At 43.8% G+C, this 17,364-nt stretch overlaps 1 protein-coding gene across 4 annotated transcripts in view; it reads left to right on the top strand.

Annotated features, from left to right (window-relative positions):
- ZNF346 (zinc finger protein 346) overlaps positions 1-17,364 on the top strand; it is a 28,673-nt gene that overhangs the window by 1,437 nt on the left and 9,872 nt on the right. For 2 of the 4 annotated variants that reach the window (XR_009052740.1, XM_057728317.1), the window contains exons 2-5: positions 7,164-7,267; positions 7,826-7,918; positions 9,694-9,838; positions 13,848-14,081. Coding sequence is in view for 2 of the 4 variants with exons in the window: in XM_057728317.1 (XP_057584300.1) it covers positions 7,164-7,267; positions 7,826-7,918; positions 9,694-9,838; positions 13,848-14,081 (576 nt within the window). In the remaining 2 variants the exon portion in view is untranslated. Of the gene's footprint in view, positions 1-7,163; positions 7,268-7,825; positions 7,919-9,693; positions 9,839-13,847; positions 14,082-14,168; positions 14,267-17,364 lie in introns of all 4 variants that reach the window. The other 2 variants (XR_009052744.1, XM_057728329.1) reach the window with 2 other exon arrangements.

The raw sequence follows: 17,364 nt of genomic DNA, 5'->3' as shown, positions 1-17,364 counted from the left end.
TGCCTGCTTTGTTCCCAGGACTGGCTGGGCACCTGAGCTTCGGAGATGAGGAAAACACTGTCCTTGCCTTGGAGGGGTCTGTAGTCTGGTCCAGGAAGCAGACACCAGGACAGTTGCAAACTAATGTAGTAGGTGCAGTAAAGCAGAGGGCACAGCAGCTGTGCTCTGGGAAGTGAGCTGTCTGCTTCTGTGTGTGTGAATGCACACGGCCACTCAGAACCCAGCTCGCTTCCCTGCTCTCCCCACTTTGTCCAATAATTTATTTGAGGTTTAGGTAGATACCTATAACACCAAGTCCTACTCACCTTGGTTTTTTATTTTCTCTTAGTTGTAATTCCTGTTTTCTCATTGAGTTATAATTTACATACCATAAAATTCAAAAGTAGAGTTGTATAGCCCTAGTCCAATTTAGAATATTTCTGTCACTCCAGTTAGTTCCTTTGTGCTCCTTTACATTAAATCCCCACTCTCACCTCCTGCCCTCGGCAACCACTAATCTGTTTTCTGTCTCTATAAATTTGCCTTTTCTGGACCTTTCATAATACGTAGTCTTTTTCATTTGGCTTCTCTCACTCAGCATGGTTTTGAGGGTCAGCCAATTATAGTGTGTATTAATACTTCATTCCTTTTTATTGCTAGATAGAATTCCATTGCTTTTTTTATCCTCTAATAATCTCTGCCTTTTGAGTGGGCTGAATCTATTGACATTTAATTCAGTTGTTGGTATGGCTAGGTTTACTCTCCCTACTTCATGACCCTATGAAAATCAGCCCTCTATTTCACCTTCTAGATCTCTCAGCCATACCTTATCTGATTGTCTGCAATATGGATACATAATAAATCTTGCCAATCAGATGTCTTCTCATAAGATTTGGAAGGCAGAAATGCAGTGAAGGTTGTATCCCTACGGCTATTGTTACCATCAAAAAAGGTCGTGGAACTGTAAGATCTTCCTACATAAGTGTCCAGCAGCCATTCTCCAGCTTCATAGGTTAAGAGGCATGTTCACTGACAACGGAAAATTCTCACTTCCAGCAAGGCTGCAGTGGCGTCCTCAGAGACTATAGCTCACCTGTTGGAACAGTTATGCATTGTTCCTAGAGACATTTCTGGAAGGCTCAACCTAGTACCTTTAGCCTTCCAATGATTTTCTTTTCTTTTTTTAAATTTATTGGCTGCTTTGGGTCTTTGTTGCTGTGTGCAGGCTTTCTGTAGTTGTGGAGAGCAGGGGCTACTCTTCATTGCCGTGCACGGGCTTCTTATTGCGATGGCTTCTCCTGCTGCGGAGCATGGGCTCTAGAGCGCAGGCTCAGTAGTTGTGGCGCACAGGCTAAGCTGCTCCGTGGCATGTGGGATCTTCCCGGACCAGGGATCGAACCCGTGTCCCCTGCATTGGCAGGCGGATTCTTAACCACTGCGCCACCAGAGAAGCCCTGCAATGATTTTCTAAGCACCCAGTTTCTTGTATCAAACCTGTCCCCCTGGTAATTGGTAGTTGGGTTAGAGTTGTATGTACATATCTGGGCAACAGGGATGAACATTCAGGCCACCCCAGAATTCTTATAATTCGTATAAGTTCTTTTTCACTCTGTGGACCTTAGCTTCCTCCAACCTCATGAACCTCTCACAGATTTTGTGAGTCAGGAATTCAGGAATGGCTTGGCTGGACAGTTCTGACTCAAGGTCTCTTATGCAATTGCAATCACATGGTGGCTAGAGTTGAAACAGCAGTGGGATGGAACTGGGATGGAGCTTCTGAAGGCTGGCTGGGCATCTCTTTTTCATATAGTCTCAGGGTCTCTCCATGTGATTTCATGCGTGAAATAGTTAGGGCTTCCTCACAGCTTGGAATAAAACCACTTACATGGTGGCTGAAGACTTTAAGAGCAAATATTCCCAATTTGCTTCTTTTTTATAATTTCTGTCTTCATGTGTCTGTGTGTTGTTTAGTGGTCAGCCAGTGATTCAGTAAACACCTGGAGCCAGTAAGGCCTTGGACCTCTGCAGTTGGATCTGTGGGTAAATAGGAAAGTGCATTCAAAGTTCAGGCCATTTTAAAGTCAGCCCTGGGGCTTCCTAGGTGGTGCAGTGGTTGAGAATCTGCCTGCCAATGCAGGGGACACGGGTTTGATCCCTGCTCCAGGAAGATCCCACATGTCACGGAGCAACTGAGCCGATGCGCCACAACTATTGAGCCTGTGCTTTAGAACCCGTGAGCCACAACTATTGAGCCCATGTGTTGCAACTACTGAAGCCCACGCACCAAGAGCCCGTGGTCCGCAACAAGAGAAGCCACGGCAATGAGGAGCCTGCACACCACAACAAAGAGTAGCCCCCACTCACTTCAACTAGAAAGAAAGCCCATGCACAGCACAAAAGACCCAACACAGCCAATAAAATTAATTAATTAATTAATTAAAGTCAGCCCTGGCTTTTACTTTCTGTCAGGCCCTTTTGCATCTCTTCTGTGCAGGTGCACAACCTCAGAGTTGGCCGGAAGTATGCAGTTACCTTGAGCCCTCTTAGTTCCCCACTGCCATATAGTCTCAGCCACAAATATGACACAACAAAGGCTGTATTAGAGCCTTTGGCCTTTCCTGCTCACCTGCCTCTGAGACCATCACTTCCACCAACATTATCACCAGATAGGGGTGTGGCCCATCACTCCAAATCAAGTGATTTCCTCTTCCACAGGGATGCTATTCCTGCCTCTTCCTGGTAGAAGCTCCTCACTGAGTGTGGGAGGGGATGAGAGCAGTCCCAGATTCCGGCTGTTCTCAGCCCAAATTCAGCAGATGTACAAACATAAATGCTTCCCAGATTGTTAAGTGCCTTTGGTCAATTTCCAGGGTACTGAAGGGATTGTATTTGTCAGTTTTGTCCAGTTTTTTAGTTGCATGTCCTCACTCTGCTATAGCCGTAAGTCGCACCTTATACTCATTTTATATTCAACTTCACTTCCTCTGCCTGACTTCTAAATTTGGAGGGTCCAAGACCCAGTACCAGGAACTCTTTCCTTTCCATCTACATTAGGCATTCTCTTCCAGTCCACAGCTTTATATATGATTGATAAACTGATGATTCTCAATTTGTATCTCCAGCTCTGGCCTTTCCCTTGAGCTCTAGGCCTGAATCTCTAGCTCACTAATCTGACTAATCTCTACACATGTGTGTGATAGACCACTCATGTTTAATATAGCCAAAAGAAAAGTCTTTTTTTTTTAAATAAATTTATTTTATTTTTTGGCTGCATTTGGTCTTTATTGCTGTGTGCAGGCCCTCTAGTTGCAGAGAACAGGGGCTTCTCATTACGGTGGCTTCTCTTGTTGCAGAGCATGGACTCTAGGCACGGGCTTCAGTTGTTGTGGCTCACAGACTCTAGAGCGCAGGCTCAGTAGTTGTGGTGCACCGGCTTAGTTGCTCCATGGCATGTGGGATCTTCCCAGTGCAGAGATCGAACCTGGGTCCCCTTTATTGGCAGGTGGCTTCTTGACCACTGCACCACCAGGGAAGTCCCAGGAAAAGTCTTTAATTTCTCCTCCAAGTCTGTCTTCCTCCAGTTCTCATCTGTTAGTGCTCAAATTCAAAACCTAGGAGTTATCCTTGACTCCTGTCCTACTTCACCCCCTACATTCAATCGAAGAAATTGGATGTCAGATCTACGAGGGTGAGTCAAAAATTATCCGCACTCTAGCTGTAGAGTTTATAGAAGTTTTAATAAAACCGGGGTGCAGATAATTTTTGACTCACCCTCATACTTCCAGAACATAATTCCAAAGCCATCCACTTTTCTCACATCCATTGACAACCTTCCTAGTCCAAATTTCTATCATCTATTTCCTAGAAGACTGCAACAGCCTCCTCCCTGTTCTCCGTGCCTCCATTCCTATTCCCATGCAGTCTGCTGACACAATGAACAGACTAATCTTTCCAAAACATAAGCCATATCTTGTCACCTTTCATTGCACTAAGAATAGAATCCATAGTTCATACCATGCTTTATGAGGCCTTATACTCTCTCAACATGATCTGGTAGGCCTCAAGCTGTCTCTCCAACTTTATTTCCTGCCACTTTTCTCTCATTCACCATACCCTGTCCACACTTTCATTGCTTGCATATACCAAGCTCATCCCTGCCTCGAAGACCTGACACTGTCTCAGGCTGGAACAATTTCCCCCAGACCTTCTTGTGGCTGATGCCTCCCTAGCATGGTCTGCACTGACTATACTGCCCCGTCGTTCTCTACCACCTACTTTGTTTGCTTGTTTTAATAGTATTTCTCACTCTTTGTCACTATCTTGCTTATTTATTTACTTTGTGCTCTCTCTTATTTGTTGACACGGCCCCAGCACTAGGCCCAGTGCTAGCACTAGGCCCAGTGCTGGCACATAGAAGACATTCTGAATACATATTTGTGAACTGTGTGAGTGTATTCTCTGAGGCCAGAGAGAGGTGTATTTCATTTATTCAGTGGGTATTCACCAAGCCCCTCCTAGGGGTTAGGGATTTTATTTTTAATTTATTGTAGTGAAGTGTAGTTGATTTACAATGCTGTGTTAATTTCTGCTGTACAGCAAAGTGATTCAGTTATACATATATATACACATTCTTTTTCATATTCTTTTCCATTTAGTTCCCTGTGCTACACAGCAGGACCTTGTTGTTTCATCCATTCTATATATGATAGTTTGCATCTGCTAATCCCAAACTCTCAACTCATCCCTCTTCCACCTCCCCCTTGGCAACCACAAGTCTGTTCTCTATGTCTGTGAGTCTGTTTCTGTTTCATAGATAAGTTCATTTGTGTCATAGTTTAGATTCCACGTATAGATGATATCATATGGTATTTGTCTTTCTCTTTCTGACTTAACCTCACTTAGTATGATAATCTCTAGGTCCATCCATGTTGCTGCAAATGGCATCATTTCATTCTTTTTTATGGCTGAGTAGTATTCCATTGTATATATGTATCATGTCTTCTTTATACATTCGTCTATCCATGGACATTTAGGTTGTTTCCATGTCTTGGCTATTGTGCATAGGGCTGATGTGAACATAAGGGTGCCTGTATCTTTTTGAATTATAGTTTTGTCTGGATATATGCCCAGGAGTGGGATTGCTGGATCATACGGCAACTCTATTTTTAGTTTTTTGAGGAACCTCCATACTGTTCTGCATAGTGGTTACACCAATTTACATTCCCACCAACAGTGTAGGAGGCTTACCTTTTCTCCACACCCTCTCCAGCATCTGTTATTTGTAGACTTTTTAATGATGGCCATTCTGGGTCAGGCATTTTATTAGATACTGGGGATACAAAGTCATAAATGACATGGTCCTTGCCCTACTTAGTCTTTGGTAGTCAGATTCTGAATGTCCTTGAAAGGGAACCCTGTCTCCTTTAATAAAACAAAATCCCACATCTCCAGGCGAGGAGAGAATGGCTGGACCCTGACTCCTGGGTGACATTTTCCCCCTGTGGGCTGTGCATTCAGAGGAGCCTCTCACCCTCCCTTTAAAAGCTCTGTCCCAGATGTGTTCACAGACCCACTTCCTTTGGTTTCTCAGAGCACGGCTGAGGCAGCCAAAGTCTCACAAAAATTTACCAGAGACTGTAGGAGAAAAATGGGGAAATAAACAAGAGACCCTCAGGGTCAGAAATATAGCCAGACAACAGCCCTTCTTCCGAAAAGGGCTGACATAGATAAGCTTTAGATCTTATGGATAAGGAGAGGCACCTTAAAAGTTCCCCACGAAGAACCTCCCTCCTGGGAATCTTGCCCACTTTTTGGTCCAGAGTAGAAGATAAAACACATGAGTTTTTGGGCTTCCTAGGTGGCGCAGTGGTTAAGAATCCGCCTGCCAATGCAGAGGTCACGGGTTCGATCCCAGCTCCAGGAAGATCCCACATGCTGCGGAGCAACTAAGCCCGTGTGCCAAAAAAAAAAAAAAAAAAAAAAAACACATGAGTTTGCCATCCTATCATGGCTTTCTAGATTCTACCCCCACTTCAGATTATCGATGTCATGATAGAACTGATGCCTTGGGTGAGATTTTACTCCCTCCTCAAAAAGTAAAGCCTTGTTCTCCAGGCCCGACAATTAAGCACAGGTTAATACTCTAGTTTCCTACAGTGTGGAACTTGTGTGACATGTTAGGTAATTTTAGATATTTCAGTATCAGATCAAGAACAGTGAGAAAATTATTCCCTTTTCAAGTCTTTCAATCCTTCCAGTTATGTCTGGCAATACATCTCAGCTGGGTGCTACCGTGTCTTAACACCTCCCCTCACAGTTGCCACTCTCTTAATGTTCTTTTTAGGGAGAGCTGCAAACCTCTCACACCAGTATCTGGCTAGAATTGTTTCATTGTTATTGTGTTTAGTTTTATTGGTATTTACTTAAGTTTAGAATTTAAAGATTCCTTTTTAAAAGAATTTACTAGACTTCCTAGGTGGCATAGTAGTTAAGAGTCCACCTGCCAATGCAGGGGACACGGGTTTGAGCCCTGCTCTGGGAAGATTCCACATGCCACAGAGCATCTAAGCCCATGCACCACAACTATTGAGCCCGTGTGCCACAACTGTTGAAGCCCACACGCCTAGAGCCAGTGCTCCGTAACAAGAGAAGCCACTACAATGAGGAGCCCGCGCACCACAATGAAGAGTAGCCCCTGCTCGCGGCAACTAGAGAAAGCCTGTGTGCAGCAGCGGAGACCCAATGCAGCCAATAAATAAATAAAATAAATTAATTAATTTTAAAAAAAGCATTGATAAAAGAATTGACTCAGTAAAGAAAGTTGGTGTAGGGACTTCCTGTGGCTAAAACTGCACACTGCACATCCACTGCAAGCAGGGGCATAGGTTCAATCCTTGGTCAGGGAGCTAGGATCCCACATGCCATGCAGCATGGCCAAAAAAAAAAAGGTAATCATTTAAAAAAAAAAGTAAGTTTGTGTACATAAAAGTATAAAGTAAGTTACAGGTTAGGTGGCATGAGAATATAGCATGAGTCATGAACGCAGTAGGGGAGGGGTGGCTGAGGTTTGCTGATTTAATAGTATGGCATTCCATTACTCACTGCCTGCATTGGAGGCAGGATTCAAAGACAGTGCCGTTGAGGCAGGTTTTTAACTTAGAGATTTTTTATTTTCCTCTCTGTAGTGGAACACATGATCCAGAAGAACCAGTGTCTCTTCACCAACACCCAGTGTAAAGTTTGCTGCGCCTTGCTAATTTCTGAGTCCCAGAAGCTGGCACACTACCAGGTATGCCCTCATACCTTCAGTACTGCTTTATTTTTCCAGACACAGTGCCAAGCCCCCACTTCTCCCAGGTTTGCACAGTGAGTTCCTTTCTATCCACCCAGGTGTTGCCTCCATGTATGTTGGCTGTGACTTGAAGATTGACTTAATTTTTTGAGTTTCATTTCTCTCATCCAAATCAGGATCATTATATGTATATGTTCCCATGCAGCTTGGTACAGTAGAAAGTACATGCTTTGGCTTTAAACGGACCTGTGTTTGAATCACAACTCCACTACTCATCTTGGGCAAGAAACCTCGCTATCTTCAGCCTCAGTTTCCTCATCTCTAAGATTGAGATGATGATAATTTTCTCATAAAGTATTGTGAAGATTAGATTTGACAGCATTTAAGTATGTTATACAGAGTAGGAACTCAGTACACTAGATTTCTTCCCCCACCCTCTTCTCCTCAAAAGTGTCTGTGAGGATGAATCAGATGAAAATCTAGTAAGTGTTTTTGAGTGCCTTAGACATGAAATGGCATTTGGCGATCTTTGATCTTTTTCCTGGGTTCTTGCAGAGCAAAAAACATGCCAACAAAGTGAAGAGATACCTAGCAATCCATGGAATGGAGACGTTAAAGGGGGAAACGAAGAAGCTAGACTCAGATCAGGTAATCCAGCTGCCATGTCGAGACTGCTCGCTTGCTGATGAAGCCAGCAGGCAGGTTGGTGTGGTGGAAAGAGCACGGGCTTTGAGTCAGACTGACTTGGCTTCAAATCCCAGCCCTGTCATGTGACTTGGGCAAGTCATTACTTCTCTGAGCCTTGATTTCTTCCTCTATGATAGTGAGGATGCTAATGTCAACTACCTTTCAGGATTTTTCCAAACTGAAATGAAGGAAGGTTTATTATAGCACCCAGTACAGAGCCTGGCACATAGTAGGGGCTCGGTGTGGAGCCATTGTTATGCGTCACACCCAGTGGTTTGTTAGAGGAGGACAGCTGTCCGGTCCGTATGCAAGAAGAGAAAGTGGAATAAGACCAGGCTGCTTGGTTTCTTGAGATCCGGGGGAAAGAGCTGAGTTCAGCACTTGAATATTTGGAATAAACAAGTGGAAGGAACACTTTTCCAAATGCCTGCTGTGATCAAGATGTAAACACGTTTGCTTTTTGCCTTAGAAATACTGTGAGAATTATGCTGAAACAACCCCAGTCCCTCAGGTGTACCATTATCTTTGTTCCATAGCGGACTGTGCAAACATCATGGCATGAGAAGCAGCCTAGGGCCCAATCCTAGCTCTGCAACTTACTGGTTGGGTGACTGTGGACAAGTTACTTAACCTCTCTGTACTTCACCCATAAAATGGAGATAACAGTTCCTACTTCTTAAAGGTGTTGTGAGATAAAATTCCAATTCCTAGTGGATGCTCAGTGAGTAAGAGTTTACGCTACAAACTGTGCTTCTCTATCATAGGGACCACAGGTTTGGAAGGGCCTTGCTCACCCCTTCTCCAAATTCATTAGACGTATCCCCTGGTGGCCCTTCTTATGATTTAGAGTTTAGAAAGACAGGATCAACTCTGTGACCCTGGGCAAGTCACCTCACCTCTTTACATCTCTGATCCTTCAACTCTTGGGGTGGCCCGGTAGTTCAAATGAGATCACAGGTCCCTCCCCATCCAACAAAGAATTATCCTGCCCAAAATGTCGATGGTACCAAGGTTGACAAATGCTATATTGGAATGAATACTTTATTCAGAGATCAGACCTAAGAGAGAGGCTGGGAGCTCTTAATAAAGGCTTGGAGTACCTTGTTTTCTAGCCTAATCATAATCATGAAATAAAGCCCAATGAGCTGCTTGTTCAACAAACCCTGAACTTCTGCTGTGTGCCAGACTCCAGCAGGTGCTAAGGGTAGGAAATAAAGATGAATCCAGTGGTCTTTGCCCAAACGTTGCACTTTAGTTCACAGGAGAGTCTCCTAAGCTGTGACACTGTAAGTTTAGGGTGACAAGTGGTATGATAGAGGTCTATTTAATGCACTCCAAGAGTATAGAAGAAGAACGAGATTAATTCTTCCTGGAATAATCACACAAAGTGGCTTGATAATTGTTTACTGAGTAATTTTCTTGAGTAAAAGTCTCTCAGAAGAGGTGCTATTTAATCTGGGCCTCGAAGGCTAAGCAGACATATGCCAGGCAGGAAAGGAAGATCATTCCAGGCAACAGGAATGGCCCAAGTAAAACAAGGAAGTAGTGGAGAACAAAATGGGGAACGGTGAGTAGAGCATGGGATAAAGTAGCTGGAAGAGAATCCAGAAAGGTAGGTTGGGGTTAGAGTGTGAAGGGGCCTTGGATGCCCATTCTCCTATGGGCAGTGGGGAACCAGTGAAGATTTTTTGGCCGGGCAGTGGCGTGATCAGACCTGTGTTCTTTCTCCTAACCAGAAGAGCAGCAGAAGCAAAGACAAGAACCAGTGCTGCCCCATCTGTAACATGACCTTTTCCTCCCCTGTCGTGGCCCAGTCGCACTACCTGGGGAAGACCCACGCAAAGAACTTAAAGCTGAAGCAGCAATCCACTAAGGTGGAAGGTACTGGTTTTCCTGAGTGGTGCTATATATCGGGACCCCTCCCGTCCTCAAGGCACCAATGCCAGGTGCTCCCAGAAATGCTCACTGGGGCCACAGATTTGAAGAGGTTGAACTGCTTTTGAGAGCCCTTAAAAATACCAAAGTAGACCCAGATTCATTGAAATGCAGCCCCAGAGTTGTACTCACCTAACCTCTCTTTCTTTGGTTACATCAGTTTTTCTCTATAGAAGTTGCTTAGCCCTGAGCTTTTGTCCTTACAAATAATTATAACTCAGGAGTGCCAGAGTGCTCCAGGCTGTGCACACCAGGAGAGCACTCTATCTCCTGCCTCTCTCACTTAGGTTTCCCCGCCAGCATCCACCTGCCCTTATTACCATGCATTCCAAGTTAAAAGCTAAATCCTTGTCTTTTTCGTGTGCTCAGGTTGTGCCCTGCTCACTTTAATCCTCAAAGCTGCCTGCTCTCCTCAAGACAGGGACTTGCCTTTCAAAGCTAAATACTTCAGTGCTGCCACTACTGCCCAGCAAACTGTGTTTGCAACTGCCATGAATTCATTCCCAGCACAGTGACTTCTAAAATAGCCCCATTTATCTTGTCACCACTGGGGCTCAGCCTTCACTTTTATCTCATTAACTCCTGACTTTCTGGGATTTTAATCTTCTGCTAACTGCAGTGAGTCAAGACTGAAAGTTCTTTGGTCTTTATTTCATTTTTTTCTTGGTAATTTTTTGCTTCTCTCTTTATTTCGGACAAAGAAGTAGACTATGCTATCTGTAATACTTATCCTTTTTTGAATTGCTGTATTATAAAAATAAGACAATGATGTTTTGGAAGACTTTGAAGATAGGGTAAAAGAATCACTCATTATTATAATTATACTCTCTTATCACACCCAAATCTAGTATTCCTGCTGTGAAACAGCAGATGAAGTCACGGATACCCAAGTTTAAATCCTGGCACTGTAATTTACCATCTGTATGACTGAACTTCTTTGTGCCTGAGTTTTCTCACCTATAAAATGTTGATAATACTGCTTCATAGGTTATGAGGCTGAAATAATGTATATAAGGAACCTAGGACATAATAGATGCTCAGTAAATGACAGTTCCCTTTTTTTTTTTTTTTTTTTTTTTTTTGTGGCTGAGCAGCTTGCAGGATCTTAGTTCCCTGACCAGGGAAGAGATTAAACCTGGGCCCCAGCAGTGAAAGCACCAAGTCCTAACCACTGGACCACCAGGGAATTCCCGACAGTTCCTACTGTCAGTATTATCCCCATCATCAAGATTGCCAGTGAATGGAATCCCCACGTAAAGTGCAGTAGTTGATCAGGCATCCACCACACGGAGTATGTCACTGGCCTTGCTTATGGTTTGTTCATCATTAAATTATACCAGCTAGTACTAATTGCTTTTGTTTAAAGTCAGTGTTGGTACCATTTATGGTACCAAAAAGATAAAACATTAGGCCAAGGGAAACTAGCTTAAGAATAGAACTTTATAAGGTCACTTATCTTTAGATTTATATGAATTTTAGCTTTCCATAAATGGGAAAATTCCCTGGAATGTGCCTGGTCCAAAGATTCCATATTCAAGAGTTTATTTTCTGTATTTACTTTTGGCCTTTGCCTCTTAACAGACATGTTTTTATATAGTTATAATCATAGTGCATGTACCATTTGTATCCTGCTTTAACTTTTAATTTTGTAGTTTAAGCACATTTCCATGTTATTACATGAGTTTATAGCTATATTTCTGAAATTAAACATTTTTCCAATGTAAAAGTAATACAAGCATGTTGTAGAAAATATGGAAAATATAGATAAGTAGAAAGAAAAATGCTCATAGTTTTGCCATTCAAAGACAACCACTGTTAACATTTTGGAGTACTGTTTCTCCTATAATCTTCGGTTATGTGTATGTGTATATATCTGTGTGTATATTTGTTTTATGTATGTCTAGATTATGTATATAAACATAAAATACTTTAACCTTATTGTTTTTATAAAAACAATGCATACTTATTGTTACTCCTAGTTCAAACAATGCAAAAAGTACAAAGAGAAAAGTAAAATAATACCCAAATCCTACCAGTAGAGAGAAACACAGTTAATACGTTGGTAACATTTCAAAATACCAGTACACACATATAGACTGCACGTCTTTTAATAATGATATGATCCTATCGTGTATAATTTTCTTTTATGCTCTTTTCACTTAATGTAACATTTGTATTTCCCCATGTTATTAAAAACCTTTTGATAAACATTTTTGATGACAGTATCCCATCATATCATATTTATTTAACCATTCCTCTAATGGTGAACATTTACATTTTCCCCCTCTCCTTTATTAGTATTTGTAAATAGCACTACAGCAAACATTCCTGTAGAATTCTCTTTCCATATTTCAAATTGTTTGCTGAGAGAAGAGCTCTTTCCTGTAGCTCTCATTTTTATTGGAGGTCCAGTAAGTGGTTCCTCCAACTTTAGTTAACCATTCACCTCTGATGCTTCTCCTCAGTATCTTTTAAAGAATGACCTTTATGTTTCAATGATCATCTCTTTTCTGATATCAAAAATCTATATTCATTGTAGAAAAGTTGGAAAAGACTGAAAAACACTGTTTTACTCAATGCGTTTGGTCTTTTTTCCCACACATCAGCAGTATGATTTTTGTTGTTTTACAGAACTGAGGACGTAAGAAACAGTTTGCTATATAATCTGCTTTTTTCTTTAACTCAACACCACATACTGAATATTTTCTCATATTATTGAATATTCTACAACATGTACGTTACTTTTTCAGTTACTTGCTGAAACAATGACCAAGGAAAATCAGTAGCCAGGGAAATTGAGATTCCCTATATTGGAAAACCATTGTGGGAAAAGCCAGCAAGTTTCTTCTGGCTTGTTGAAAATCCTCAAAACTTCCCCCATTGAAGTGGTACAGAGAGGAAAGAGCATCTGTCTGTAAGAGCTGCTGAGCCCCACCTCTCCTCCACCATTGGCGTGGGTTCTGGACCACATTTTTAAAACAGTGTTTACTAGATTGACACCATTCCAGCCACGTGGACTCATCAGTGAGTCATGGCATCTACCTTATAAAGCAGCAGTGCAGCCTGCAGTCCATTAGGACATTTGTTGGCCTACGGGAGGCTTACATATATGCCCATACCAGGCTCTTATTAACTGAATTCATGGACCAGAGCCAGGGATATTTTCTGAAGGTGAACTCATGGGCTGCAGCCTTCAGGTCTCCCTGCCACACTCTGGCAGCCTGGCATAGCAGAGAGGGCATGGGCTTTAGGGTCACACAGACCTGGATTCACTTATTAACTGAGTGATCTTGGGTAAGTCATTTCACCCATCTAAGCCTTGGTTTTTCTCTGTATTGTGGCAAAATGACACCTACCTCATGGCAGAGTTTTGAGGACCAAAAGAGAAAATATATATACGAAGCTCATAACTAAATGTCCATGTCATCCTCCTCTCCCCCACTTAAACTAGAAGGCAATAAAGCCTGAAAGGCCCCACTAGTATGGTGCCTTTTCTAAATGACCCTCCAGCCCTCAGGCCCTCAGTTTCTACATCTGTGCATTGGCTTCCAGATCTATAACTGGGGTACTTTGAGGATGGGAATAAAACACCCAAACTTCTTGTCCCATTTGCTTTGAAGTTTGGGGGAATTCTGAGGGATGAGAAGACTGTAGGCATGTACACCTCTAATCTATTGTAATTTGGCAACTTGATAGACGTGCAGAGCCTCCATGGAATATGAGAAAATCAGGATTCATGTGCCTAAAGCAGTTAAAGCTGCTGAACAAAGTAGCCAGTCTTTGGGCTCCCCCATATCCTCTCAGAGAAGATTTTCACTGTGTGATTCACACGTGCAGTGCCACACTTGCCGGTGTGATTAACTAGTGACCCAGCCTTTCTTTGCATTCAGCATACGCGAAAGCCTGGCACCTTCTGGGTTTTTTCATTGTTTCTGTTTGAACTCTCTCGCCGCAGCTCTGTCGAAACGCCTTACAAACCCTTTCCTTGTGGCCTCCACCTTAGCACTGCACCAGAATAGAGAGATGATAGACCCAGACAAGTTCTGCAGCCTCTGCCACGCGACTTTCAATGACCCTGCCATGGCTCAGCAACATTATATGGGCAAGAAACACAGGAAGCAGGAGACCAAGCTCAAACTTATAGCACACTATGGGCGGCTGGCCGACCCTGCAGTCACTGACTCATCAGGTAAGGGGCCTAGCTCACACCCAGAGCTGGATCGGGGCCTGACTGCTCGGGCTCCCAGACCCCCACGGCTATGCTTTTCCTCCTTAGGTGTTCTGAAGCAAGCGTTGTGAGCTCAAATGCCTGCAGAAGCTAGACCAGAAGTGTCAGTATGTGAAGGCGCCAGGAGGGATATGGTCCGCTGAAGAGTACGTGGAGTATGGGCCTCTCCTAGACAGCTCTAACCAGTTCTTACCATATCTTTCAGTTTTTCAGAAGAATCTAGAAGCCAGATTTGAATAAGAATTCTCCTGATTTTTAAATGTGCAACTAAATTTTTTAAAGTCTAAACCCTGTGTGAGTCAAACCTACCTGCAAGCCAGATTTGGGGCAAGGACCACCAGTTTGCAACCTCTGATTTAAACTCCCTGTCATCCACATTTCTTGTGTGAAGGCCTCAGCAGCCTCTGCCAGATTTTCTAATGTCCTCAGAATCCCTTGTCTCCCAGCAGCTAAGGCCCACCTGCATCCCTCGGGTAGCGTGGTGAAGGAGACCACTCTGACTCAGAACATTAGCTACTTCCCTGACTTCCCTATGCCAGTCAGCATCACAGGAGTGACCATTCACAAAAAGTTACAAGCCCTTCCCTTCACAGTAACTACTCATAGCCCATAGTAAGGGTGGGGACAGGGAGATTATTACTCTCTTTCAGTCAGCAAATATTTGTTGAAAACCTGCTGCTTTCCCTCATTGGGCTATAGTAGTGACCAAAACTGATCCAGTCTCTGTCTTGTGGAGCCTACTTGAGCATTTGCACTGGTCCCCAGAGCTTCCTCCCCACATCATGGAGATATAGCACCAGACAGACAGCACCATGGCATCCAGGTGCAAACTTGGCCTCGAGGAAGCTCTTGCTCAGAGCCGTCTGTGCTCTTCCCACAGTCCTGGAGAGGTGAACACCAGATGCCATAGCTGTTCCAGACTACATACAGGCAAGGGGAAGGATCATGCCCCTCTCACAACCCCTCAAGCCCCAAAGCACCACAGAGCACAGGCCGTCCTTGGGCAGTACTGATGCTGATGAGAAGGGTGCACAGCGGTGGCTGTGAAGCAAGGGGGAGAGTCCTTTAGCAGGTGCCAAGGATTGCCTTTCCAATGCCATTGAAAGACATCATTCCTTCAGAATCGGAAAGGAATGGCTAATGTTTATTTACCATTCCTACATGCAGGCAGTGTCTTCCCCCGTAACAGGATCAATCCCGTGTGCTGAGGAATCTGGAAACTTCAGAACCAGGCTCCTCAGAGCCCTGCTTCACGACATAGCATCCAGCTGGCACACCCCAAGTTTCTCTTGCAGCTCACCCTCTGCTGCCCCAGTTCCTGCCCCTGCTTTACTTGGTCCTGCCCTGGTCATTTCCTCATTATCTCTTTTCCACTGGCAGGACTGAGGGCCTGCAATGTTCAGCTGTTTATCTTAACTTGTATCCATTCTTTTAACTCAAGCCAAAGCCTCCTTCTTGTATTCACCCTTCTCCATTGTCTAAGCTAAGTTACCATGTGTAATCCTAGAACTGTATCCTGGATCCTTTTTTCTTGCTTAAATCATCTGACTTCTTTACAGATCAACTAAATTCTTTCATGAAAACCTAGGCCAGGGGGAAGGGGTATCACATGCCACTTTGATATTACATTATAACTTGATCCCCCTAGCATTCCTAGAAAATAGTTGTGATTTTGCCACTTTACAAATAAAGAAGATGAGACTCAGAGTGACTCGCGCAGGTTATACAGCTGATGTGACCTGATGTTAATACGTGACAGCATCAGTAGGGCTCTCTATCTCTGTCTGGCTCCAAAACGTGCACTCCTTCCCCCCGCCTCCAGCTCTGAGTGTACTTGGCTGGAGGCTCTCCGGGTACAGGATGTCTGTGGAGGCACTGAGCTCACTCTGACCCCCTTCTTACTCACAGAGGTGGGGTGTTAACCTAGGCTATGCAGGCAGTGACTTCTGCTGACAGGGGTTCTGCCTTAGCAAAGGATTTAGGTTGTTAGCAGCCTGGCTTTTCCCTGCTGGCTTCAGTCAAGCCTTGTTCATTCGTTCTTTGACCGTCAGTCATCCTGCACTTAGCAACAGCTGCTGTAGTCCAGGCCTTAGGCTAAATGCTCTCACGTGTAATTACCTGATTCAGTCCACACAACAACTCTGTTGTGCACATGTGATTGTCCCCGTTTTACAGATGAGGACATTAGGATCAGAAAGATGGAGTGATGTGGTGTGAGCCCCATGCTAGGCGGTGGCAGCCAGCATTGAGACCCAGGTCAGGTTCTGTGTTGGGTCCGGAGAATAGTTTCCATGGGGCTCCTGGCAAATGTCTCATGACAAGTATGGGTCAAATGTGAGATGACCCCGAGTACCCAGATCTCTCCCACCAGGGGCAGATGCGGCATCTACCAAGCAGATTAAACAAGACTTGGAGTTGACTTCATACTCCAGGCTCACATTTCTCTCATTTACTCAAGAATACCAAAACTAAAACCTGCATATCATTCAGGTAACCAACTCCCAGCCGCCAGAGCTCTCAGCATCCCCTCTGGGTTACATAAACAAAACAGATATTTTTCATATTCTTGTGGAGCTTAGAGTCTAGCAGAGAAAACAGGCATTGAGCAATTAACTACAAGTGTGGCAGGCTTTAGAAAAGGAAACAAATGGGATGCCATGAAGATAACTTAAGATGGGGGAGCAGGGATAGTGTGGGGGAGCATGGTGCTGGGGAGATGACACGTGTCCAGTCATGGCATTGTGGGTCATGCTAGAGATTTGGGCCTTTATCCTAAGAGCACTGGGAAGCTAGTCACAGCTTCAGCATTATTAGATCATTGTAGTTACAAAGTGGAGAATGGTTTGCAATAGGGAGGAAGGATAGTGGGAAGAGACCGGCAGTGAGGCTATTGCAGTAATTCATACTGGAGAGTATGGGAGTCTGGACTAAGACAGCAGTGGTGGAGGTAGACAGGAGTAGATGGATTCAGGAGGTAGGTAGGAAGTAGAATTGGCCATCCGACGTGGGAGATGAAGGAAAGGGAACAGTCAAGGGTGGTGCCCAGGTTTAGTCTTAAGCCATTAGGTGGATAGCCAGGTTTTGGCAGCTTGAGTTTAAGATGCCCACGAGATATCCAAGTAGAGATGTTCAAGAGGCAGTTGGATATATAGATCTAGGCCTAAAAAAGATCTGGGTTAGAGATACTGCCATTTTGGTAGGTCAGAAACTGTTAGATATTGGTAGTTTCATACGTTTTAAATTA

The sequence above is a fragment of the Hippopotamus amphibius genome, chromosome 1, assembly GCF_030028045.1.
Source record: "Hippopotamus amphibius kiboko isolate mHipAmp2 chromosome 1, mHipAmp2.hap2, whole genome shotgun sequence".
NCBI lineage: Eukaryota > Metazoa > Chordata > Mammalia > Artiodactyla > Hippopotamidae > Hippopotamus > Hippopotamus amphibius.
Note: the sequence above shows the minus strand (reverse complement) of the source record. Positions and strands in the feature narration are given on the sequence as shown.